Raw genomic sequence first — 27,792 nt, 5'->3', positions numbered from 1 at the left:
CTCATACATTTCTAGTGGGAATATAAAATTGTACAGCTACTCTGGAAAAGAGTCTGGCAGTTCTTTTAAGAACTAAAAATGGACTTACCACACAACCCAGCAATTACATTTTTGGGCATTTATCCCAGAGAAATGAAGGCGTGTTTTCATGCAGAGCTTGTGCATGAATGTTCATAGCAGCTTTATTCCTAACAGCCCCAAACTGGAGAATACTCAAGCGCCATTCGATGAGTGAACGGTTAAACCAACTGTGATCCATCTACACTGTGGATACTACTCAGCAATTAGAAGGAATGAACTAGTGGTACAGCAACCTTGGATGGACCTTAAGGAAATCATGCCGATTGGGGGGAAAGCCAATTTTAAAAGTATACATACTTCATGATTCTACTTATGTAACATGTGCGAAATTTATAGAAATGGAGAACAGATTAGTGGCTGCTGTGGGTTGGTAATGGAGAGGAGAGAGAACAGTGTATCCATAACAAGGAAACAGAAAGCACTCTTATGGTGCAGTACCAAGGAATATCTTGATTCTGGTGGCTACGCACACACAAGAGTGTGTGTTGCTGGTGACAGATCTATTTGTTGGTTTTGATATTTTACTCTCGTTTGAGATGTTAACACGGGGGCATGTGGCTAGCAGGAGAATGCATAAGATCTACCTGTAAAATTCTTTGCACCCTACTATGAATCCATAATTATTTCAAGATAAAGTTTTAATTGTAATAGTCATTACTAAAAGAATAGAAATAATATACAGAACTTCGTAACCTTAAGAGTAGAGGGAGAAAGAGAATAAAGGGAGCTCAACCAATTCTCAGAACATGTAGGAAAGGAAAATTGGGAAGCAAAGAAAAAGCAAGATAACTATAAACACACAAAAAAACCAGAAATAAATGAAAATACTTTTTTTGAGAAAAGTAACTTCAATTTTATCTGAATTTGATATACAAAAGTAATCCCTTTCAGAGTAAAATAGCCAGCATAATTTTACAACGAATTTCAGTCTGGGTGTGGTGGTGTACACATATAATCCCAGCCCCTTGAGAGGATGAGGCAGGGAGATCGCAAGTGTGAGCCCAACCTGGACAACATAGGGACTTAGCTTGAGGCCCTTAGCTTGACTAGAAAAAATAAAATGAGTCCAAGCCCTAGTACTGCCAAAACAAAATAAAACACAGTTCTCTTAAGTGTATAGAGAATGCCTTAAAAAAAAAAGTAATATTCAAGTGAAGAAATATCAACCTGATCCTCTGAAAAAAAAATATGTTGGGGTAGGGGAAACAGGAACTAGGAGGCAGAGGCAGAACTTGCTTTATGAGATCTTTCTTGCTTACACACAAATACTTCGTGCTGCCAAAGAACACAATTAAGGAAACAAAAATTGACTCATATTCAGTTCCACTTTAAAAATGCAATAAACAGATGGGCATGACGCACACCTGTAATGCCAGCACTCAGACTAAATCAAGAGGTTATAGCAGGACTCTATCTCAAAAAATGAACAAAACCACAACAACCAGATTACAACATTTTCAAGTGTTGCTAAGTTGCTTATACAAACTCAAAGTCATGAGTATGACTTCTGGATCAGAACTTTTTATGTTAAGCACTTTAACTGGGCAGTTTAAGGCCTCCTGTATTTTCCCACACTGTTTCAGTTCTTTTCCTGGAGTTATAAGAGTCACATAATGTTTTGCAGCCTCCATTGCCTTACCCTGGAGAGAATCAACTATGGGTCCATTAGAAAAAGGGTCAGGTGGGCCAGGGATTTAGCTCAGTGGTTTCACCGCATGCTGCACAAGCTCAAGGATCGGAGTTTGATCCCTGGTACCAAAAAAAAAAGAAAGAAGGAAAGAAAGAAAGGAAGGAAGGAAGAAAAGAAAAGAAAAGAAAAAGGGTCAGGAGCACCAGGAGAGGTTGGTAGGCTGGAGCCTAGGGGCTTAGACACAGTTAGCTCACCAGAGTTACTTTCTGCAGACTGCCTTTCTCCAGAAGGATCCTCTGTAGGCTCTGAGCTTCGTCATGGCCTCCTTCTATTCCTTCCTCCAGATCACCGTCAGTGCCCTCTGCTTTGCTGCTGTTGTCAAATTTTTCCTCCATATCCTCCACATGGTCTAAACCACATTAGTCAGAGGCTTTCTAGAAGCTAGATATCTCCTAGGGTTTATAGACTTACTTATAATATCAGATATTTTAGGCGAAAAGAATCTTCCATGTAAACTGTCATCTTTGGGAGTAGAAGCATCAAATTGTCTCACAGATGAGAACTGAAAGAAAGATGTGCTGAATGGACTTGTGCTTGAAGCACCTTTAAAGGAATCATCCTCATCTTTATCATCTGAAATGATCCTTCTAGAAGGATCTAGAAGCTTTGCTTCTGTTTTTAACACTAACTACCACTTCTTCTGGGTCATTATCTTGCTTAGAAGAATCCAAACTGCTGTGCAAAGTCTCTGCATTAGAATTAGCTGCAGAGCCACACAAGCTATTTTCTTTCTCAACATACTCCAAAGACTGAGTGGAGAAATTTTGTGTATTGTCTGCAGAGTCTTCCAGGAAAAGATTGAATCTGCGTGCATACTGAGGTGACCATGCTAAAGGTTTCCCTTCCGACTTGGCCACATTTGCTTTAGTACACTATGGGATGCTGTCAATTCATTAGACATTTTAATAACAGATGCATTCAATTTTGGGTTTTGATTTTCATTTGTTATGGGATTTCCGGGCCAAGGATTGTAGTGATGTAAAATCTCATTATCCTGTAGATCTAGATTTGGTGGAAGATCAGCTTTGATTGATTGGCTAGCCAAATAATTCAAACTTCCCAAGGGGTTCTTTTGTGGTGCCTCTTGCTCAGGCTCTTCTTGTAATGACTTTTTTGGCAGAGCTTTGTTTTCAACTACAAAGCTTTTTGGGGTTCTCAGTAATGAGGCAGTCCAAATTTCTTCTACACTTCCAAACTCTTTGGGTAAAGTAGCTACAGAGTCAGTATGAAACATATTTTCACATGAGTGCATACCATCTTATAGCATGGTCATATCCATCTTTACACTGGAGAGGTCTTGATCCTCAGTGCTTATCTTTGCCATTTGAAAACTGATATCTCCTTCCTGGGTAGGATGAGTAGTTGTAAGAGGTGAAGGCCAAGGTTGTGGTTTCTTCAATTCAGGACATTTCTTCTTTGTTTGGCCAGGCCCCCTCATTTCCAGTTCTTTGTTTTTCCACTGTATTTTGAGACTTGAATTCAACAAGGAATTAAGTTTTCTGAACTCTTTGTTGAATATATTGAGATTCTTCTATCACAAAAATATATTAATAGTCAAAATAAGTGTAAGAAGACTAACATCCCATTTTACAGTCTGTGTTCTTTAATCCAGTTATATCTTACATAAAATGACTCAACTGAAGTGTAATGACACAGTAGTGTTCACAGCAGGGTGGGATGGATGGATGGATGGATGGACAGAAGGAGGAATGGATGGGGAAATGTTGGTCAAAGAATACAAAATTCCAGCTAGAAAAGAAGAATAAGTTCAAGTGATCTAGTGTGTACAACATGGTAATTATAGTGAACAATATATTCTTGAAAAATTCTGAGAGTGGATGTAGAGTGTTCTTACACAAATGGTAACTATATGAGTAATGCATATGTTAATTAACTTGATAATTAAGGAAAAATGGATAAATCCATCTTTGTGTAGATTTTTAATATACAATTGATAGACGAAGCAGTCCAAATTTAGTAAGAGTGGTGAAAGTTTCAGCAATGGATTAAAGGAAATAGAATACATAAAGGAAGATAGAATAATATACATATATATATAATTATATTAACTACTGAATCGGCAGGGCAGTACTGGAGGTTGAACCCAGGCCCTTTGCATTGAGCAATATCCCCAGCTCTTTTTATTTTTTATTTTGAGATAGGATCTTGCTAGATTGTCCATGTTAGGCTCAAATGTGTGATCTTCCTGCCTCATCCTCCCAGAGTCCTGGGGTTATGGGCATACATCACCACATCTGACAGTACTCTTCTTTTGATACATACACTGAACACTCATAAAATTTAACCACACACTACCAGTGAAAGGAATTTCACTTTACATTATGTAGTAGGGCATAAAGCAAATGCTGATTTACATACAGCATATTTTCTGACTACAACTCTGTAACATTAGAAATTAGTGGGCCAGGGATTTAGCTCAGTGGTTTCACTGCCTGCTGCACAAGTGCAAGGACCCAAGTTCAATCCCTGGTACCAAAAAAAAAAAAAAAAAAAATTACATTAGAAATTAGTAACAATGATAACCAACACTTCATTCATTTAGACTTTTTTTAAAAACATCTCTGAGTAGTGTAAAACTCGGATTTAAAAAACGAGATAATTAGGCGTTTGGAATGGAGTAACAATGATTGCACATGTCAAAACTGTACATGCAGCTAAAATTGAGGGAGGGTGCACTTAGAAGGCAATGCATAGCTGTACTCACATATTATTAGCTAAGAAGAGAGAGGAAAAGTTAATGAGTGAAGTCTAAATGAAGATGAAAACTAAATAAAAGAAAATGATAAAAATCTGGGAATATAAAAATGTATTGACTTCAGAAAAATATTATAGTGGAGGCAGAGAGACTGGAATAGAGATAGCTACATTGTAGCATTTTATTTCGTGTGCAAAATAATATATATAATTTGTATATATAAAAATTATTTTATGTAATACCTTTACATATATATAATTCACATGCCATACAATTCTCTCATTTAAAGTGAACATGTCATTGGTTTTTAACATATTCACAAAATTATGCAATTAGCATAACCCCCGACCCCATAAGCACACCACTAACATATTTCATATAAATGAAACTATATAATATTTGACCTTTTGTAGCTAGATTCTTCTGCTTACACAGACCTTTCAAGATTCCTCCATTTTATAGCATTATCAGTGCTTCATTCTCTCTTTTTTATTTTTTTCTTTTTTAGTGCTTCATTCTCTTTATGGCTAAATAGTATTTTATTTTAGGACTATACCACATTTTCTTTGTTCACTTATCAGTTAAGATATTTGTTTATTTCCACTTTGGGCTGTTATGAATTTGTATGTGAATTTTTGTGGGTACATGTGTTTTCATTTCTCTTCAATATATCCCTAGGAGTAAAATTTCTCAGTCAAATGGAAATTCCATCATTAGCTTTTTTGAGGAATTGCCAGACCAGCTTCCAAAATGGTTGTACCACTTTATATTCACACTAGCCAGGCATGAGGGTTCCAGTTCATCTACCTCCTTACACTTGTTATAGTCTGACTTTGTATGATCATTATCTTACTTGATGTGCAGGGGTTTTGATTTGTATTTGCCTAATGATAAGTGATACTGAGCTTCTTTTCATGTGCTTATTGGCCATTTGTGTATGTCCTTTGGAAAAATGTCTCTGTGTTATCTGTGTGTTATCTGTGTGTGTGTGTGTGTGTGTGTGTGTGTGAGAGAGAGAGTTATAGTGGTTTTTATATGGAGTATTCTGGATATCAGTCCCTACTCCTGTATGTGACTTGCACGTGTTTTCCCCCATTCCATAGATTGCCTTCTTGCTCTGTTAATCGTGTCCTTTGATGCACAAGAGTTTTTAATCTTGATGAAGTCCACTTTATCTATTTTTTCTTTTCATGCATGTGCTTTCTGTGTCATATCCAAGAAATCATTGCCAAATCCTGCCACCAATTTTTAAACACCCAGACTTAATTGGCATTTGAATGAATGATTGAGTGAATGATTCTAAGAATTTTGAAGTCAGTTGTTTCTATTCAACAATTTACTTTTACCATTATGGAAGATTTTCATAATTATCCATCCATTGCCAATTTTCTTTTGCATCTTTATTTTCCTGATTATTGCCAAATGCATTAGATTGTAAATAGAAAGCATGGAAATAGCATATTCTATTGTGATATAGTTGTTCCCCATGAGGAATAGTGATCAAAATTATTGCCAAGTACCTTTATTAAGAAAAAACAATTCTTAACTGATTAAAGACCATGGATATTATATATCAACTATAAAATTATTTAACATTCCTGCTTCATTTCTAAAACGCTGAATTTCACTTCAGTTTGTGTAATAGAGCTTTAAAACTTCAAAGACTTTATGCATTCTGAAAAGAATTTCTCCTGCTTATGCTATTCATTTGAAATTAAAATGACTTTTTGCAATGTGAAGCTAGCTAGAAGTTATGTACTGTAGAATAAAAGGGGAAGAGCCCTTGTATTATTGCTAATTTATGCTGACACAAGATACAGCTTTGTACTTAGATGGGAGCAAATGCACTTCTTTTGAAGTCATCAAGTAATTCATGGGCTATCTATGCTAAACATCTTGAGCAGCATATAAGAACTTATTTTTTTAAGCTTTGTGGTCCTTGTTTAAGCCATCATATTTTTTTTCAAGCTAGTTTTTACTAAACCTCTAAACTTTTGTAGTACATGATGTAGAAGACTCAATAGCAACATAACACTTGGTTCTCCTCCCTCAGAGAATCTGCCTTCTACATTACAATGTCAAAGATGAACGAGGGCGATTTACCAAGTAGTCTTAAGAAAGTAAAGTTGGGTTGCAGGACCTGAGAAGGCCTCAAGGAGGTGGAGCTCTGTCAACCAGGACAGTGAGGCCTGAGTAGAGTGGGCTGAGGCCGGGAGCTGCATATCTAGGAAAGTGGAGTGGCATGAACAAGTATCCCATCTGACCGGAGGTGGCATGTGCCACATACCTGAGTCAGAGGAAGCTCATCCTTGTGCCTTGAACAGCCGGTGGCCAGGGGAGGGCAGACTGCGAGAGCTGCCATCGTGTTTCATATCTGATAGTTGGCTGCGGAGAGGCGCTGTGGCTTCTCGATGAGGGGAGTGGTGGGAGAATGTAGTGGAGGGGGCCTAGCACCTTGGAGGTAAAGGGGGTTCAAAAAACACTAAATTAATGACCCCTTTTTACTGGGGCCAGAGAGGTGAAATAACTTGTTCAAGTTTACCCAGTTAGAAAACTGCAGATATATATGTCAGATTATCCTTTAACTCGAAGTCCATTGATCTTTCTTTCATACCACTGACCTTCAGAATAGATTAAGAGAAAAGAAAATGGACAGAAAAGATAAATAAGAAGCATATTGGTTGGGAAGAGATCAGAAACTTGTGACTATTTTGTGTGTATGTGTATGTTTGTGTGTGTTTGTGTGTGTGGTGCTAAGGGTTGAACCCAGGGAATAATGAGCTCCACTCCCAGACTTTTTTGTTTTGAGACAGGCTTTTGCTAAATTGCCTAGGCTGGCCTTGAACTTGCCATCTTTCTGCTTCAGCCTACCAAGCAATTGGGATTACAAACATGTGCCACTATGCCCAGCACATTTTCTTTATTTTAGTGAATGAGGCAGACAAATACCTAGAGAATTCCATAAAGGACCAAGTTATTTTTCAGTAAATATCTTATAAGTACTATTTATAGCACTATTTAAAGAAAATGTTTTCTTTTACAGATTCACTTTTTTGGAGCTTTGCTGGGCATCCTAGGAAACGTGGTAATCAGTATTTCCTTAAATATTCAGGTAAGAAATACCTTATTTTTCTAGCTCTGTAATTTAACCCAAGGATATGTTTTTCTCCATTAAAAAATAGGAAAAAATATATTTTATGACCATATTGGTACAGAGACAAATATAATCCAGGCTAGACTACATTCATTTTTTATTTCAAAAGAAATTAGTTTTGTTCTTTTTTGGCTTCCAACAGTTTTGTGGATTCTAGACAAGGACCCTATTATGTCTAATGAATGAATCACCTGACTTGATCTTCAGCTTTTTTTTTTTTTTTGGTACCGGGGATCAAACTTGGGTCCTTGAGCTTGTGCAGCAGGCAGCAAAACCACTGAGCTAAATCCCCGGCCCTTCAGCATCTTGATTTTTTTCTTTTTTTTTTTTTCCTCTTGATTTCTTTTTTAGGCTTACGCCCAGATGGGACACAATAAACTTTAAAAGCATTTTATAGGGGTTCAGATTTTTTTCTTTTTGTTAAATATGTTATATTAAATATATCTGTGTAGACTAAAGATCTTGAAAAAAGAATATAAAATATAAAATCGGAACTTTAACTGAAGTTAAATAGAAAACTGGAAGATTGCTGATTTGCTAAACTAAAAGCTAAACAAAACAGTACCTTTAAACCAAACCTTGAACTAAAAAATAAATTTGAATTACCTAATGACTGCATTTGAAATAGAATCAAACCAATGCAAGTTCTGAAACTAAAAAACAAAAATAAACTTGAATATCTAAATATCTTCCAGAATGTTATATACTTTTGTACAAAACCTTGCTAGAAGAGAAACCACCAACAATGTGAAGAGACAACCCATAATGTGGGAAAAAATCTTCACCTGCTCTTCCTCAGACAAAGGTCTACTATCTCGAATCTATAAAGAACTTAAAAAGATCAGACCTCCCAAATTTAAAGACCCAATCCAAAAATGGGCATCTGAAATGAACAGACATTTCTCAGACAAAGAAGTAGAAATAGCAAATAAATACATGAAAAAATGTTCAACATCACTGGTCATTCGAGAGATGCAAATGAAAACAACGCTGAGATTCCACTTCCCTCCAGAAAGAATGGCTGCTATCATGAAATCAACCAATAACCAATGCTGGCAGGGCTGTGGGGAAAGAGGAACCCTGCTCCACTGCTGGTGGGAGTGTAGACTGGTGCAACCACTGTGGAAATCAGTATGGAGATACCTCAAAGAACTAGAACTGGAAGTCCCATTTGACCCCGCTATTCCACTGCTGGGGATCTTCCCCAAAGAATTAAAAGAATCATACCACAGTGATACATGTGCACCCATGTTCATAGCAGCAGAGTTTGTAATAGCTAAAACTTGGAAACAGCCCAAATGCCCATCAACTGGAGACTGGATAAAGAAAATGTGGTTTTTTTATAAAATGGAGTACTACTCAGCCATAAAAAATGAGAAATTAGAGACATTTATAGCTAAGTGGATGCACATTGAGGCGATCCTCTTAAGTGAAATAAATAGGACACACATGTATAAATACTGAATAGTTTCTCTGGTGTGAGAAACTGAAAGTGTAAATAAGGACTAAATGTATAATAGGTAATGTGAAATAGGAAGAAAAGGGGCAAAGGGAAAGGAAGTGGGAGGGCTAGGGGAAAGGATAGAAGGGAATGGGATTAATATAAGAAAATGGAAAAATAGAAACAAAATCTTTGTAAATAGGGATGACTGGAGGGGTTGAAGGGAGGACTGGGCCAGGGTGAAAAATAAGAACCAAGAGAGACTATGTAAAGGTGCAAATTTCCAATGATGAATGTCATTAGATTGTATACCTAAAATGTACCAATGATTAGAATGAATAATTGATAATGCAAAATAGGAAGAAAAGGCCCGAAGGAGGTAGGGGTGGTGGGAGGGGCAGGGGAAAGTAAAGAAGGGAAAGGAAAAATGCTGAGAAATGGAAAAAATGGAAATAAAGTCTTTGTAAATAGGGAAGGGTGGAGGCGGTGAAGGGAGGGCTAGGAATGGGGAAAAAATAAGAACCAAGATGCATTATGTAAAGGTACAATTCCCAGTGAGACATGTAATTGTGTTGTATACCTACAATGTACCAATAAAAGAATTTAATTTAAAAAAAAAACCTTGCTAGAAAATTACCTATTATAATTTTCAATAACTACTAAGAAATGTAAAAATCAATCAATAAATAATCTTATTGTGTTACTCAAGTTTTTGTCACTGTGACAAAATATCTGAGAAAATCAACTAAAAAAGGGTTTATATGGTCTCATGGTTGCAGAGGGTTAAGTCCATGGTTGCTTGCCCCTGTTGCTCTGTGCCTGTGGTGGCCCAGTACATCATGGTGGGGTTGCATGGAGGAGAAAGCCTGCTCACCTCACAGTGGCCAGGAAGCAGAAAGAGAGGAAGAGGTCAAAGTCCCAACATCCCCTTCAACAGCACACTCCCAGTGACCTCACTTCCGCCAAGTAAGCCCCACCCTTTAAAGGCTCCATCACCTCCAAGTGGCACCAAAGGCTGACAACCAAGCCTTCAATACACTAGCCGTTGGGGACATTTCAGATCCAAACTATACCATTTATAAAAAATATTCAAGACTACAAAAGAAAAAAGTGACATTCCCCTCATTGCTCAGAAGTAACACTATTAACTATGTATTTTTTCCAAATCAGTATCTAAGCATAAGCAATATACATATAATTGGGTGGATGTTACAAAATGCATATAACTATCCTATATTGTAGGACATAAGAGTTGTTTTTTGCTATTATGAATAATAACAAGATGAATATCTTTCTATATATATTATACCTTCAATACATGTGTAAATATTCTGTAGACCAAAGGACATATTCATTTTAAATATTGCTAGGACCAGAGAAACTGATCTACATGGCTGTATCATGTTCGTGTTACACTTACACAGCAGTTTGGCCATGACCATTCCCCATATTCTCAATGCATATATCATTAGTTATTGGTAAGGGCAAGAAAACACATCTGATAAATGAAAGTGGTATTATATTTCATTGTTTCATTTGTTTGCATTTCTTTGATTACTCATGGGGTTAAGAATCTTTTCTCAGTTGTAATTTTACTTCTATAAATTACTGTGTCATAACCTATGCATAATATCTCTTGAATTCTGTCTTATCTCTTTATAGGAATTCTCTTCATATTAATGATATTAACCCTATGTCATTATATGTATTGCAAATGTTTTTTCTCACTCTATTGTCTGTGCCTTCACTTTGTTCATAATTTTTGACATACAGAAGATTTTTTGAATACAGTAAAATATTGGCTTTTCTGGCTTATGAATTTTGTATCACATTAGAAAAGTGTTCCTTATACCGAGTTTTCTTTTAATGTTCCATGTTTTCTTCTAATACCTTTAAATTTTCTTTTAAAAAGTTTTAAGTAAGGCTGAGGATTTAGCTCAGTGGCACTGCACCTGCCTTGCAACCACAAGGTCTGAGTTCAATCCCCGGTACCAAAAAAAAGTTTTAAGTAATCTAGAATTCCACAAAATTCATATAAAGAAGTATGCTTAGTTATAACATTAGAGAAAATGTCTTTATCTAATGATCAGTCTTTTAGGAATTTATATGTCTGTTTTGTTTTGTTTTTCAGTATTTGGAATTGAACCCAGGTTTTTGTACATGCTGGACAAGCACTGTAGTACTGAGCTACGTCCCTAGCCCATTATATATATTTTTTTAAATATAAAGAAATATTTAAACCAGATTAAAAAAATCAAACTGCCTCAGCCACCCTAATTCCGTTACCAGGGCATTCTTTATTCTGCTATGTTATTTGTGGTAGGTACATTCACACGTAAATCTAAATCCCCTTCAGCAAGTTTGTCTTTAAGAATTTATTATCTTTATTTTATTAATGTTATTTTAATAGCTGGAGTTATTTGACATTCTAAAAGAATGGCATAGCATTCTAAAAAGTTCCTTAACTTTGTAACGTACACCTCCTCTTTTTCTTTTTTTTGTTTTGTTTTGTTTTGTTTTTTGGACAGGGTCTCACTATGTAGTTCAGGCTGATCTTGAACTCACTGTGGAGCCCAGGCTGGCCTTGAATTCATGGTATCCTCCTGCCTCGGCCTCCAAAGTGCTGAGATGACAGGTGTGCACCATCATGCCTGGCATACCTACTCTTTAAATAGTAATAATGGTACCTAGGGGCCACGGAATTAGCTCAGTGGCGCTGCACCTGCCTGGCAAGTGGAACGCCCTGAGTTCAATTCCTGGTACCAAATAATAATAATAATAATGGTACCTAATTTACAGAGTTGTTATGAGAATAAAGCAATGTGCATATGCCAAAAGGCACTTTAAACTGTAAAATGCTGTATAAATATGTATGCTTCTGCTGTTAATATGTTTGGGATAAACAGGAACTTATAATAACTTCTCTATAATAATCTGCAGATAAATTTAAAAGCCATGATGCAAATTTACAAAATGCAAAATTTCAAAGCGAGTCTGAATTGGGTAGACATGTTTTCTTACTTACAATCTGATTTACTTCCAGAAATATTCTCATCTTCTGTCAGCACAACGAGAGCACCCGAGGCCATACTTCAAGAGCGTGCTTTGGTGGGTTGGAGTCCTGCTGATGGCGGTGGGAGAGACGGGGAACTTCGCAGCCTATGGCTTCGCACCCGTTGCTGTCATCGCACCGTTAGGCTGTGTGTCTGTTGCAGGTGGGCCGTTTTCCTGTTTTGACAAAGAGAAATGTTAAGATATCAGAATGATTGGCAAAAAACATGCAACACAGAAAAGACAATCTGTTCCTGTTTTCTTAGCATGTTGACCTAGAATTGTGCTGCTAATTTCAATTCCTCCATCATACTTCCACATTCACCATGAAAAAACCCTGCATTTTGTAGCTTCTCTGCTGACATTTAGAAGCCTGATTCTCAATGTCTGATTTTTAATAAGTTAATACTAACTGAAAATGTTACACTTGTGTTTTTAATCATTAATGGATTATCTAAAAGCATTTGTACTGCAGTTATATTTTATTTATATGTTAAACTGACATTAAATATAGAGTCTTTGGTGTCAGATTGTGACTCCACAGTTTAGCATCTCTTTGACATTGAAAATTAAATATTGGAGCAGGGGTTTAGCTCAGTGGTTCCGCCACCTGCCTTGCAATCACAAGGTCCCAAGTTCAATCCCTGGTACCAAAAAAAAAAAAATTAAATATTAGTTATTTTACATTACCATAAGAATGTGCATTTTACAGTAATATCACAATTATTTACTTTCAAAATTTGTATGGTTGACTAAATACATTTAGAAAAGGGTAAAATGAAATGTTGTTAAAGACTTTTTTATTAAAAAAAAAAAAAAGCAAAAATCACTACTAAAAAGGAGAACAAGTCCCTAAGCCTTGTTGAAAATCAATAAAATCTTTTTTGGTTTTACTCTTTATCTGCTGCTATGGAGACAGCATGTTTCTAAATTTCTTTGAATTTAGAACCTTCATTGAAATATTTTAACCAACTAGATCAAGCATATCATGTGCTCATATCGCTCAATTTTCATATTTTTCCTAAAATGATGTGTTATTCTTAAAGAAAGGATAGCTTGAATTGAAATAATATATATTAAAAGAGAACTTCATTTTATTTTGAAAGTAGCTTCCCATTCTTAATCTTTTAAAAAGGCTTAAAATACTTTCATAATATACAATAGTAGAGTATTTTCCAAAAACACTTACTTTGCTTTCTAGAAATTTAGTTATAATCCCTGTACTGATCCTACCCTGAAAAGGCAAAAATTTATGTAGTCATTTACCATCTTTAACATCCCAATGAAACAACCAAATTGTGTATATCTTACCTCCTGTTTATTGCGTAAAACACTTTCATGGGCATTCTAGGCCTTTTTTGCTTCTAAAAATAGAAGAAATAAGACATAAAAGATCTTGTCAGATTGTCAACCTGGAACCTTTCCAATTGTCCTGAAAATGTTATATTATTCTTCTGATTGACTGCATTTAGTGCCAGCCTTTTAGTTTTGTTTCTTACTGTGTTTTATCCTCAGTCTCCATGAAATAGCTGAAGAGAAGTGTCCGGGCTTATACCTGGGGAAGCTGGAATGCACCGTGTTGTACTGAAATTCATTAGCACCTGTCTCCTAGGAAACCCCTGTTGGTGGTATGGGGTGGGGGAAGGGTGACAAGTTCAGGATGAGAATTTAGAAGCTGACAGGACTAAGTATCAGGGTGTCACCCCTTCAGGTCTCCCATAACACTGTCTGTGAATTTACTCATCCTGCTATGGCTTACTGAAGCTCCCATGGATAAGCGGAAGCTTAAGTCTTCTAACCTTCCTTTCAGAGAGTGTCTTGTCCTTCCAGTCCTCTGCGGGGCCAGTTCCCCACCCCACACTTTGAACCCACTGCCTAGACAGATGGCCCTTTTTAAATGCTGCAGGTCATTTTGTTTGTGTGCTCTTAACCCCAATTAATGTTTCAACTGAAGAATACTTTAGCCACCTCCTTCTCAGATCACTTAAAATGATCCCAAGAAGTGAATTTTTCTCTTCCAACACAAATCGTGTCCTCCTTTACAGTCTTTGAAAACAGTAATGTTGCTCAGTGCATTCCCACAGCACTCCAGAGTGAAGCGTGAGGTTCTGACCAAGGGTCATGGATGGTAAGAGCCTGCTGATGATGGAGGATTCCCAAGGACAACCCCTGCTACCCTGATACCTTTATAAAGGTTCCCAAAGCTCTAGGTAACTTTCGTTATTTTCAAAACAAATGTCTCTGTCTATAGATAGGCAGAAAGAATAGCGCCCATACTTTTCTACCCTCCTCCCCCATCATTCCTTGGGAGCTTAAAAAAAAGAAATCAAACCCCCTTCAAATTAAAATAAAATATAATATAATATCTGTTGCAGTTTTGCATGGGAAGTTGCATATTCTTTTCTGATCTTTCCATTTATGTCTTTTGCTTTTCAAAATTTAAAAAAAGACACTTAGGGTCGGGGATATAGCTCAGTGCTCCTGCCTCGCAAATGCAAGGTCCTGAGTTCAACCCCTGGTACAAAAAAAAAAAAAAAAGACGCTTAAAATCCAAAATACTGAAAAAAGTTTTAGATCTTAAGTCTAAATGAAAGATACTTTTCTCTACCTTTCTCTCTCTCTTTATGTGGTATAATTCACACCAAAACACTGTGTTCCTTTTTTCCTTTCTAGGAGTAAGGAGATAATGTGTATTGTAAACACAAACACTAGTTTTATTCCACATAACGATTGCTCGTATGTCAGATCTGCTACTTGGTCTTGTATAATCCAATTCCATCTTCTTTTGTATGAATCAACTGAACAAAAGTGTGTGTGTGTGTGTGTGTATATTTATGTACACATGTGTATATAATGCATAAGTAAAATACATATATCTTTTATGCTCTTCTCAGGATTGGTACAGAAGAAGCACTATAGTGAGGACTATGGGCATTTCAGCTTGCTTTCTCTTCCTGACTTCCTTTCTAAGCCATCACCCTTTCTATCCTTTCTTTCCCTATGTGGTCTTCTTATTCCCTGTCATGCCCACTCTCAAGCAGCATTTCTCTAACATTAGTTTTACAGGGCAATTCATAGGTGCTCTGAGAAGCAAAGAATTCCATATCACTGAGGGCTTCACCCTTCGGGGTTTTGGAAAGTTCCATAGGTTTCAGTAGTGTGGGCTTCTCAGGGCCCAGGGATAGTCCCATCCACTGTGTGAATCTTTTCAGGCAGCTGCAGTAAACCCAGTCTCCAAAGCCTACTGACCGTTGGTGCTTTTATATGGAGCATCTCATCTCAAGGGACAGTGGTTTCTGCAGTGCTCACAAACAGTAACTCCTGCTGGAGACTCAGCGTAAGTAAGCTATGAAGTGGAGACGATGCAGTAGGAAGGACCCTAGTGCACAGGCAGCTCTGAGTGCCCAGGCCTGGATCCAGATGTTTGAGAGAGTGTTGGAACCTTTTTATCCTAGTATCATCACTTTACTCTTCTCCCCACAGATCTTTCTTAATGGTCCCGGAACTCACATGAACTAACGTGCTAGTTACCAGCAGTGTGGTTGATTGTAGATGTTGACTAGTGTTTCCATTAATTAGGAAAGCTCACTGGTTTCCAATTTCATCTAGAACCCGCGCTGGCTGTCAGCCCAGTAAGTCAGGCAGTAGAATGGTCAACAGCAGGCACTCCAAGACTCGGCCAGGCACCAGATCTCAGTGCTGCCCTGGCAAGTTCAGTGACCCCACGTGGGCTGTCTAAACCCACTTATGCCTAAGATTGCTCATCTGTAAAGTGGGAATAAACCAGTTCCCACTTCAGAGGTGGCGGTGAAGAACTAAGTAAACGCAACAACCAAGGAACTAGATTTGACATATGACAACACTGGTTATTGTCACTGTGATTTAGGGTCATTATTACTATTACAAAAAAATGAAATATATTACTATAGAGTTTACTCCCATACCCTAAAGATAGCTGATGGTTAAATTCTCTAAAATGGATGAACCATTTTCCTTATCTATTGCAGTGGTTAATTTACAAGGAACAGATATGTGGGATCTTCTCAGCTCATTTGCTCAGCCATTAAACAGCAATTACCCCTAAATTCCTCCACATTTCCCTACTGAACCACATTGAGGAAAATATCAGAATTTCCAAGTAACAAACCAAGATAAAACCCATTTTAAGAAACAGGTACAGGAGTTTGTAGGAAGCAAAGCATAGCGACCTAGATGTGTGCAACTCGCCATCTTCATGCTCTGGCCTCCCAGCACTTCAGTTTACTTGAAGATTAGCTGCAGAGGCCAGTGACAGATTTCTTTAAGATCCAACTGCGATTTGAGAATCTTTTTTGAAGAAGCTGTTTATTTATTTAAGTTAGATATTCTGTGAAGTTTGTAATAAAATTTTAAACTGCCCATCCTTCTGGTCTCAGACAAGCTCTCTCACCTCAGGAGGTCTTTCCTGGCCTGAAGAGGAGGTTAAACAGCCTAATCTCTCAGCTCTCTTCCCACTCAACACGGGCCCTCCTCACACCTGTGTGGTGCCATTTTGTGAATTAGAAAAGACAGCCCTTTCTCATAATACATGCTTTGTTTCTGTCAATCTTTAAATTACATTGATTTTATTATAACAGGAAACTCTGGTGCCATCTTTCAGAAAACTGTCCTGAGAAACATACAAATCGATAAGGTCCGGGAGGCAAGCGAAGCCCTCCCCCACCACACACCCTGCACAACTGCACGCAGCGGCCCTGACATCCCCCCCTCAGCAACACTCATCTTACTCGCGATGACCTGTTAACATCCATCCCCACCATTCACTGAGACCCAGGGGCTGTGTGTTCTCCTCGCTTGACATCTGCTCTCTGCTGCAGGGAGTGGCACAGGGAAATCACAGAGCTCAGCCTATCTAATTGGACCGAATTTGAATTTTAATAGGATGTTCTGTTATGGAATATTGGAAGAGAAAAATGCTTCCTTAAAGATTTCAATTCTGGATGAAACACAATAATTAAACAATTCACTGCAAGGCACTCTTGAATATTCACTCAGGTTTCTAAGCCTGTCCCTGGGGTGTTGGGTTCTGTTGTGTGTGCATCTACAAAGTGTGGCCTAACATTTAATGTTGGTTTTTGTTTATCCCAATGACTTCGATCAAATATGCATAAACACTTAGAGACAATTAAAAACAATGAAGTTATCAACAACCCCCAGAACTGAAGCTGCGCGGATTAAAGATTTGTGGTAAACCTCACGAAGTATAACGTGAACTTGCCTCAAGGTGTTGAGGAAGTGAAAATGAGGGAGATTGCTGCAGGAATACAGAAGGAGACGGGAGGCATCAATGCCATTTTTGGTTCTGTGCCTCTGAGTGTAAGGATCGAAAGTGTTCAGTGGAAAAGTGTTCAGAGAGCATATCGTCCTTTTCCAAGTCAAATTCTGGCGATATTTTAGATAAAATACTCCAAGGTAAGAAACTAATCTTTAGTGATCATCCTCTATGCCAGATGCTAGGTAAGACACATAAATTTGCTATCTTATTTCATCCTGGCCAAGCTGAATAGGAGTAATAGGTTGAATTTAGGATGAATTATATGAAATTAAACACATAGAATTTTATATGGAGAGAGAAAACTAATAGCAGCAAGGTCTCCTTGGCCCTAGGATAAGTTCAAAGAAGTGGTCACCCTGTTATTGAACTACTTGGGATTAAAGTTGGAGCACTAAAATAAAAAGAAAGGGAGAGTAAGGGCTTCAACTAAGTCTTCTTCATCTCTAATTCTCTCTACTATTCTAGCTGTGATTCAAATTGAAATTCGTGACATGGAATATATGTTGTTTTATGTATTTCTGTGGTGTGGTTATGAAGCCCTAAGCTGCAATGTGTCTGTAATCCATTAGACAATGGTCATACCGTAGCCAGAAAGGCTTAGTGAGGCCTTGCAGAATTCCAGAGAAGTCATGTCAAGCAGAAACTTTGGTCTCCAAGGTTTTTATTAGAAACAAATGAAAGGAAACACAAGCAGACCAATGAGTAAGTGACCTGAAGCAATACACAAAAATAAGTGCCATACATTCTCTGTCCTTTGCAGCAGTGAGCTCAGGCAGCCTGGATCAAGTCACTGAAGCCCTGAAACCTACAAAGGCTCAAGACAGTGGCCCTTCCCATGGACAGTGATTTTAAAGTTTGAAAGGTGCAGAAAATATCCCTTTCAAAGTGGCTTGCTGAACTGTCTCTTCACATCTGTCCAAAAACCAACTTACATAAACTATGTGGACTAAAAGTTCTGACGTTTTAATTTTATGTCTGCTCAGACACACTCGGCAAAAAGCATTCCTGAAGCCGAAAGCTTTATTTGAAACATCTTTTCCACCCATCTTTATTTTTTGAAAATGCCACAAAGTATTCCTAGAGAAATTGCTAATGATGAAGTAATGCGCTATTAAATTTATTATACAGAATTAATCTTGTCGGTGGTAGTATTTTTACATTTTTGGAGTCTTTTCAAGTTTAATCATCATTGCGTGCCAAGAAAAATGTGGAAAAGAAAGGATTATTGTCCTTAATCCAGGTAAATTTTCTCCTCTGGAATTATGCAAATTGCTTCCGAGCATGGTTATGTCTTCATTCAGTAAATGGCAAGAACATTTTTTTTAAATCAACGTGAATTTCTTGACACGTCCTGGCAACACAGATGGTTGGACAACTTTTCTCTCTGTATGTAGCCATTTTTCAAACTGCCATATCTTCACAGCCTCAAATCCTAACTCCATAGGGTACATTGTAATAGGCATACTTTTCTCCCTAAAATTCTACAGCTAATGAGGAATGATAATTATAGAGCAATACCTCAACATAGAGTGGATCGAGACCGAGCACGCTCGGTGTGCCCACGTGCTGGAGACTTGATTGTGACTGACATGAAAGTGTTTTTGTGGTTTACTTTTTAGCAGTACAATAAAGTTGCCATTATAAGTGGTCAGAAACCACAAGCCAGATATTTACATGTGAGGTTCTGTTTGTAGCATTATTATGTAAATATGTTCTTTTCATGTCATGAGGTTTTAGGGTTTTTAATAAAAGAATGGGGTTTTTTCTTTACTATTTTGTCTTCTACTTCTTTATATTATAAACATACACCCTCATTTCTCCTAAGATCATGAAATTTAAACAATAAATCAAATGTCCCAGATGTGAAAATTGAAATTTTCATTTGCAGACTACGTCAGAGTTGACACACTGGTGACCTGCAAAGTAGAAGTGGCTGCTGCTGTGTTTTATTTGGGACAAACAATGCTTTTAAATAATATAATTTCCTATGTTTAAATATTAGACCATGTAACACGAAACTCAGTTTTTTGTCTTAAAGAATCGGGTCTGGTAGCACTGGACTTACACTGTAGTTGATGACAGCCAAATCATGACTGCCACCTTTCACTGATCTTGTATAGCTCACCACAGCCGCTCTGCCCATACTCATGGCAGCCCACCACATCCATCACTGCAGCCCACCTCCTCATCCTCACAGCCCTCCCCCATCCTCACAATCATCCCCTCCACCAGCCCTCACTGATTTTTCCTCTGTAGAGATTACCTAACCAACCTTTATTGGCATTTGAGTTTGCAACCATTGGACAAAAGTTTTTTTCCTCATTGAATCAGATAAGAAACAGATGCATAATCACATCTTAGTATAGTTAATTGGTACTTTAATTTGAGGTTAAATTTGTCTTTAAAAAATGATAATAATGGGGCTGAAGTCCCTGGATTAGATCCCCAGCCCTGAAGGGGATGGGGATATTAAAGATTAAAAATTGAAGAGAAAAATAAATTCATCATCAACAAAATCATTTAAAAATAATCATGCCATACACATTTAAATAGTTATTGAAATCTGCACTTTAAAAAAAAAGACTTTTAAAAATCATTAATTTATGGAGAGTGTTGTAAAGAGCCTGCACATGGCAACGTTTTGGAATGAAAAGGGAACACCTGTTTATCCATTATTCTAGAGGCTCAGAGATCAAAACTGCCATCTGCCTTAACAGCTAACAGAAATTTGGTGCCTAGCTTCCCCTTCAATAATCCCCTTACTAGCAACTACAGAAGAAACCCCAAATCAAATTTGTACAACCTTTCTGAACTCTTCGTGCACCAGATTAATTTGCAGCTTTTCTCTTCCTCTCCTGTGACCTGCTATGGATCTTACAGAATCAACTCTTGACTACATTAAGCTAAATAACTCTTCCATAAAAACAGCCAAGCTGAGTGGTATCAGATGAATGAAGGACAATCTTGGGTTGAGTCCCCAGTAAATCAGGAGCATGAGGAAGCCCCACATCAGAACACATTCCTACCACTGGGACTCCTGCCCCACTTGTTTGGCTGAAGAAGCCACCAGAAACTAGCTGGGCCCTTATTTGATCCATTTTCACCTAGAAATCTGAATCACAATGGCTGTGTGGGTTATCTTCTGTCAAGCCTGATCCGAATGAATCTCCAGTCTGACTGCTAACCCAAGTGACACCTAATGGCTAAAAAGAGAGCACATGACTCCCCAAGAGAAGCCAGTGAATTGTAATTGTTGCTGAGATTCTTTCTGGCCAGAAAGCACTAGAACTTCAAGGCTTTGTGAATACATTCATAACCTGCCTCACCGAAACACTATTTTGCACCAAAGAAAATGCCAAAATATTTTATGTCCTTTCCCTTTATGGATAGTATTCCTGCTGTCATTTTTTTCTTCCTCATGACTCCTATGAAACCACTGTTTGCATTCTGGGGTGGTTTTTTTCCTCTTTAATTTTATTTTTAATTAATCTTTGTAAAAAAATTTAATTGACAAAAATTAAATATACCTATAAAGTACAAATGATATTTTGATTTACTTATACATTGTAGAAAGGTCAAATCAAAGCAATTAACATTATCTGCCACTTTACCTATTTATGTTTTTTGTGGTAAGAACATTTAAAATCTATTTTTTGTCACTTTTCAAATACATGATACATATTATTAACTATGGTCACCACCCTGTGCAAAATGCTTGCAGATCACTAAAATATATTCTTCCTGTGTAACAGAAATTTGATACCAATTTCACCATTTTTGAAAAATGCTTATGGTCATGGAGGTCCAATACCGGGCTCTGGAGTCCTTGTGTGACACTGTGTAATGAACTTAACCCCCTCACCCTCAACTTTCTCACCAGTAAAATGAGTGAACAACACCTGTCTCCTAGGACTATTGGAGGGATAGAAGTTAACTATTCCATGCCAAACTCTCAGTAGAATATTTAGCTACCATTATTATGTATACGTGTTTGCATCATAATCATTGTGTAAACAGAATTGTCTTTAAATATCGTGACATAATATTTTTAATATCACAACATAACTTTGCCTCATAATTTTATTGATTATATTATATTCATTCATTATTGCTGAACTTTTAAATTGTTCTAGTTTTCCACTATGAAACTTAATTTTGCAGTGATAGGCTTTAGACTGCTCTCTGTTTCTTGGAACACTTTCCTTAGAACAGATTCCCAGGTGAACAACTACTAGGTCAAAGACTTTGAATAGCTTGATGCTCCTGAGAGGCCTTGTGAAATCACTCCTCATAGCCTTACATCAACTCACAGTGACACTAACGAGGTGAAGGAGTCTCCCCGCTTTGTTGTCAGCACACAGCCCTAAACTTGTGGGTGGAAAAGAGCACCTGGCTTTATCTTGCTATTCCATTATTACTGGTGGAGTTGGACATTTTCCTGTGTCTGCCTACTCTCATTTGTGAATCACTTACATTCTTGACCTTTCATTCACCCACGGGGAGTGGGTTTCTTCCCTAGCGGTGGGGCACTTGACTCATCACTTGGTAAGGAGAGGGCAGCGCCTTCCGGCACCCTGCACCACGAACCCTGGTCAGCTGGGGCACAGAGCGCCTGTCCCTGCCTTTCCCTCAGAGCAACCTGAGAAACCACAAAGGCACCACTTGATCTGTGTGCTCTAAATAACTGGCTATTTATAACAGATTCCAGCAGAATGGATAATTGGAAACCACAGAGCACACTTGTGCTTTGTCTCACCTGTCTAAGAAGGAAAACCCAGAAGGTAACACGTGAGCTTGTGCGGCACCCACGGCACCAAAAAGAGAGCCCAGCTATTCTCCCCTCCCCACCCAGTCCCTCGCCTCCCTCTACAGCTCCAGGGCTCCAGAGTTCTGCAGGACCTTGGACTTTTCACCTGCTCTGGTGTTTCAAAATACAAGAGCCTGGAAGTCTTTTGAGCTAATTCCTGTCCTTATTCCACTTCACAGCATCCTCATGAATCAGCCTCATCCTTTCCAGCTGAGCATTTCCTTAAGGACAGTGAAAAAAGGAGTTGAAGACAGCTCAGCTCAGCTCAGATGAGGCCCCTTTCACAAATTTTATATACAGGCCGCAAATCAGATGATTCTTAGGGCACCTGCAGTAGCATCCTCCACCATCAATTTCCCATAAGCTTTGGGGGAAAAGGTGTCAAGTTTTGTAAACATTTCACACTTGCCAAGAATAACAGTCCATTGGCTGTGGGCAGGGAGTTTTGCCTTGAAAAAAATAGCTCATCCGAATGGACATGTTATTAACCTTCGGACACTGTCAAATGCCTAGGAGAGCAAGCATTCTCCTCCTGGTTTTCTTTACACGTGCTCAACCCTACTTTTTTTCTGGAAAAGTACTTAGTAATTCATCACCAAGACCAGTGAACACTCCTGTGGCTTATGAAGGCCAGATGGAAAAGCATTCATGAGCTTCACACCGAAAATGCTCCCAAAACTATGAACGCTGAAATAAATCCTCAGTAATAACAGTGGTTTAATCCCACCTTGTACAAATACATTTAATTTGCAGATGTGCTGTTTAATGCTTTTCAAACTATTGATCTTGAAGTATTCTTTCTAGTTTTGAATGTTAAATTTTACTGTAGAAATTAAAGCGTGATCATTTGTCCCCTTCCCTAGTTGTTCACTAGGCAGCAGGTAAAGTAACAGCAACTACTAGAAAAGGTTGAGTTAGATCTCTGCAAACTTGTATGGACGTACTTCAGTTTATTTTTACTTTCCTCTTTTTAAAGATTTTCCATTCTACTTAGATGCCATGTTATTAACTGTTATTCAGGTGCTGTCTTTTTGCTCAGCACAGCTCCTGTTTTACCTGTTTTACATATAAACGAGTTATAAATAAATGTATCATAGAATTTTTTACTACTTTACTACATAAATAAAACTAAAAATTATATTATCTTCTCTAAAAACTATAGAAAATCTTTCTCTTAAAACAGAAAAAGTGTCATTGAATGAGTATGGAAGTGCATTAGACTTCTAAATTCTTTCATCAAGACAGTAACATATTTATGTTTCATAAAGCTATTTCATAGCAATTGATATATGTAGTTTGATGCATGTGTTATATTTTAAAGTTTTGATTCTACTTTTGTTGTACAATCACATCCTTTTTTGCTTTCATCCATTAAATTATTTCCCATCTAACATTTCCCCCTCATCCTTCTGAAAATAAAATTATTCTCAGACCTGTGGCCTAGCAACAAAAGAAAAGGGAAATTATGTCTGTTCTACTTCAAGGGAAGCAATGGTGTGTGATGTACTAGAAAGAGCTCTGGGCCAGAAAAGAGGAAACTTGGGTGCTGGCTTCTGCTCTGCTGCGAGGGAAGGGTTGTTGGAGGAGTGGATCCTCAAGCGAGTGCATGAACTTCTTCGCACGTCACTTTCTTAGGGCCAGTTGAGAACCTGGAGCAGGCACCCCTGTGTCTCCTGATACTCTAAACTTCCTCATCCATGAAAGCAATGTCTCTTCTCTTATCTGGAATCCTTTTCCGTGAGGTAGTCATCTCAGGGGTGGCTGTCAGGAAACACATTTGCTGTGTTTTTGTATAAATCTATCTCTTGCCACTTGGAAGCCCTTGTTACCTCATTTGCACAAGCAGTTAGGGATGGGGGTGTGTCAGGGTTCTTGGTTTTTATGCCTTTTTTAATGCTCTAACGTGAATTATTTTCCTATTATTTCTAACATGTGAATAGTTTCCCTGAATTATTTTGGTCCAAATCTGAAATAGAAAATTTTCATGCATTTTTATACCTATCCCAAACTCAATTCTTCATTTAATAGGCTGTGTACCCACACATTAGTTTATCTACAGGAGATCTCACTTTAATATTTTAGAGCTACACCACCCAATTAAGCTCATGCTTGGTAAACACTTCCTGGGCTGTTTATTTTGTGTGAAACTTCCATTCCTGGAATTATCTGCTCAGAAAAGTTTTCAGTGACAAAGATCAACTCAAAAACCTAGATTGAGAAAAAGATGGGGGGAAATATGAGCATCTCAGCGTATTTTAAATGAAGATTACTGGTGTCAGTTTGTTACTCTGTTTTAAATACATTGCCAGAATACCAAACAGTCATAATCAAAGCTAACTGCAGCATCCATTTAATGGATTATTATACAGACATTACATCTACAAGGAATTCATAAGGACGTGGCAAATTGTTTTTAATATGGTAACTGAGAAAACTGAGAAAAAAATATAGCTTGATCTTCACTAAAGAAAAATAAAAACATTAGCATATTAACTTCAGTTTTCCCTAGATGATGAATTATTTTATGAAATTTTTCTTTCCCCTATTTTTACTTTTAAAAAACTTAACTAGTAATTTCTGTTAAAAATGTAAAATAAAAATTACATTGCGCATTTTTTTACTACTGCAATTTTGAGTTCGCTAATGCCTGTACTCAGAAGAATGGTCCCATCCCACAAGAGGAATAAGGCAGAGAAGTTCAATTTATTCCTTGTCCCTAAGGCCCAAGCAGCAGGCCATGGCTCCGCTGGGGGCGGGGGGGTGGGGGGGTGGTCCAGTGGCATCAAGCAGAGAAGCTCCAAAACATCGCAAGGGCCAGAAATTGCAGGACTGAGGTCCCACAAACACTTTTCATTTCATGGAATAAACACTGCGTGCCAGATACTAGCTACACACTGGAGGTCTTAGAAGAATAAAATGACATCTGTAAGATGAAAAGGAATTAATAGTCTTTTAGATGAAAATAAGAAAATAAATCATAGGTATAATGAAAACCATATATAAAGGTCATCCCAGCATAAGGGTTGAACAGCCAGTTCAGCCTGGAGGAATTCAGAGGCACCATTTGAGTCTAGAATTGATCACAAAATGGGGCCAGAGTCACACGTGGAACTACATGATGGATTCTGGGAATTATGGTTACATATTCAGTAAGGGTGAGCTTAGAATATGAAAGAGATGAAGGGCAAATGTGGCAGGAGGAAAATCATGGCTGCCTTGGCTGTCACATTCAGTTGGAGTCTTTGTCCTATGGGTGACAAGAAGCCATTAAGAGATTTTAAAGCTGTAGATTTACATTAAATTTGCATTTTAGAAAGATCACTCTGGTGGTGGTGTGGGGGAAAGGAGAGAAATGAGAAATGCTGTAAGGATGGTGGTCTAACCCAGAAACCATGCTGGCTTGAGCTGGGGCAGTGACAAGAGAAGCGAAGACGAAGGAGTGGATGTGGCAGGGAGTAAAACGCAGATGTAAGCCAGAGGCCCACTGGGTGTGGAGTGGGCAGGAGGGGAACGGGGGAGAATCCCAATTCTGATGTTTCTAAGAGAATAGAGATGTCCTTGCAGTAGGGAGTAGAGGAGTAGATGCTGGGAGTTAATGAACTTCAGTTTGGGGCATAAAGTTCTTTCTCTTTTCTTTCTTTCCCTCTTATCTCTTCCTGCTTTTCCCTTCCTATATCATACACCTTTCTTTCTGTCTTTGTGTCTTTCTTCCTTCCTTCCTTCCTTTCTCTTTTTTTCTCTCTCCTTCCCTCTTCCTTTTCTCCTTTCTTTCTTTCTTCCCTTCATTTAGTCACTGACTAAACTTTCAAGTCCTCCCTGCATACCTGGCACTATCACAGACACATTGTCCCAGGTCCATTGTAAATTAGGCCAATTTCCATGTATCTTCAACCACCAAGGAGAAGAAAGGCATTTTTATAGCCACAACTGCTGGATGTCTCTGCTTAGGATACAGCCAGTCAGGCAAAAGACACAAATGGCTTTGCATAATACATGTTTTGTATCAAATTTCCACTAATGGCCATTTTCTTTACAGGTAGTGCCATTTTTTCTGTTATGTTTCTAAAAGAAAACTTGCGAGCCTCAGATATACTTGGTGAGTAATTATTAACTGTAACATTGCTTGATCAGGAAACAAATAATGCTATCCATTTAAAAATGTGTGCTTTAAAAACGGAGAAAAGGGCCAGGGATTTAGCACAGTGGTTTCGCCACCTGCTGTGCAAGCGCAAGGACCCAAGTTCAATCCCCGGTACCAAAAAAAAATAAAATAAAGGAAAAATAAAAACAGAGAAAAATACTGAAATGGATGCAAACTCTCATTTAGAAATATCTTGGAGCCACTATCTCATCTCACATAAAATACTTCCATTTTCATTATGATTACTCCATATGCTATTGGTGATAGCAAATTATTTTGTAATATTATTTACTAATGTTGTAAAATTTTTATGAAGATAATAAAATTCAATCAAAACATCTGATTACCTAGTAGACTGTTGCACTTCAAAGGACATATTCACTATATTGTTACATTTCTAATGCATAAAAATGAAAACCATGCAATATTAAGTGCACCAAGTAAAAGCCTATTGTGTTTTACTCCTTCTAAAACTACCTATTGTATTTAGCGTCTAAATTTAGTGACTAAAAGTAACACAGAAGGTTGCTTTTCAGAATCCTATTTTGAAATACAGTTATTAATAGAAATTAACAGTAGCCTTCCTAGCTGTAAGAAAGACTTCTGTTACACAGCAGCATTATCATTTATTCATTGTATCTTCATGGTTTTGTTGGAAATATCATTGGTGAGAAGAATTATATTTATATTTTCTTCTCTGACAAAACCTGTTTGAATTGCTGCTGACATATGGTAATGAACACAGATACTTTAGGCACTTTAAATAAAACAATGCCTCCCCTCTTCCAGGGAGATCATATTTTTCAAAAATGTGAGCTCTAAATGTGACACCAGTATTGGTATGTTGAGCATTTGTTTTCCCTGATCATGTTTCCCTTGAGCCTAATGTCTTGAAAGTGTTTTCACTTTTTCTTTCTTCCTTGGTTTGATTCTGCTAGTAGAGTTTTTAGTCAACATTGTCAAATTTTTCATGGTTAAAATGTTTTTCTAAATGCATTCATATGTGAATTGTATCTCTTCCAACATGCTATTTTTCTATACTCTATTTTACATGTTGTGGTTTATGGAATCATTTGAGGAAGTCATATGAAATCAGAAATAAGAATGACCAGTGCCTGAGTTTTATAAATTAAAAAATTTAAGTCCTGCTTTTTTTCATTTATAAATGCCTTAAGGAAACTTTTTCTTATTAGTATATATTTGTGATACATAACGAACACTTTCATCCTGGCAAGTTGGTACATGTACATATTACATTTTAATTCTTTTTACTTTCCCTTTCCTTCTCCTTCCTCCCCTCTCCCTCCATTCCCAGGTGCCCTTTCCATCTGCAAAAGGTCTACCTCCCTGTTAAGGAAACTTTGAGTCATTTTATTGAACATTTGCCATCTTTGGTT

General features: G+C 37.6%; 1 protein-coding gene, 1 long non-coding RNA gene and 1 pseudogene across 4 annotated transcripts in view; 1 reads left to right on the top strand and 2 right to left on the bottom strand.

Annotated features, from left to right (window-relative positions):
- The window catches only part of LOC110350334 (uncharacterized), a 46,774-nt gene extending 32,854 nt beyond the window's left edge, over window positions 1-13,920 (bottom strand). The window contains exons 1-3 of one of the 2 annotated variants that reach the window (XR_002396824.2): window positions 13,633-13,920; window positions 13,445-13,497; window positions 12,108-12,310 (exon numbers count right to left, since the gene is read on the bottom strand). This is a non-coding gene — a long non-coding RNA (uncharacterized LOC110350334). The remainder of the gene's footprint in view (window positions 1-12,107; window positions 12,311-13,444; window positions 13,498-13,632) is intronic. The other variant, XR_002396823.2, reaches the window with a different exon arrangement.
- Nipal2 (NIPA like domain containing 2) overlaps window positions 1-27,792 on the top strand; it is an 88,620-nt gene that overhangs the window by 26,029 nt on the left and 34,799 nt on the right. Inside the window, exons 2-4 of one of the 2 annotated variants that reach the window (XM_004850154.4) lie at window positions 7,531-7,599; window positions 12,126-12,297; window positions 26,291-26,350. In XM_004850154.4, coding sequence (XP_004850211.1) covers window positions 7,531-7,599; window positions 12,126-12,297; window positions 26,291-26,350 — 301 coding nt within the window. The remainder of the gene's footprint in view (window positions 1-7,530; window positions 7,600-12,125; window positions 12,298-26,290; window positions 26,351-27,792) is intronic. The other variant, XM_021262681.2, reaches the window with a different exon arrangement.
- Window positions 867-3,312, bottom strand: LOC147824077 (DNA excision repair protein ERCC-6-like pseudogene; annotated as a pseudogene).

The sequence above is a fragment of the Heterocephalus glaber genome, unplaced genomic scaffold, assembly GCF_053883595.1.
Source record: "Heterocephalus glaber isolate CG9 unplaced genomic scaffold, H.glaber_assembly_v1.0 deba00001555, whole genome shotgun sequence".
NCBI classification, from domain to species: domain Eukaryota; kingdom Metazoa; phylum Chordata; class Mammalia; order Rodentia; family Bathyergidae; genus Heterocephalus; species Heterocephalus glaber.
The sequence above is the reverse complement of the archived record's forward strand: the minus strand, read 5'-3'. Positions and strand labels throughout refer to the sequence as shown.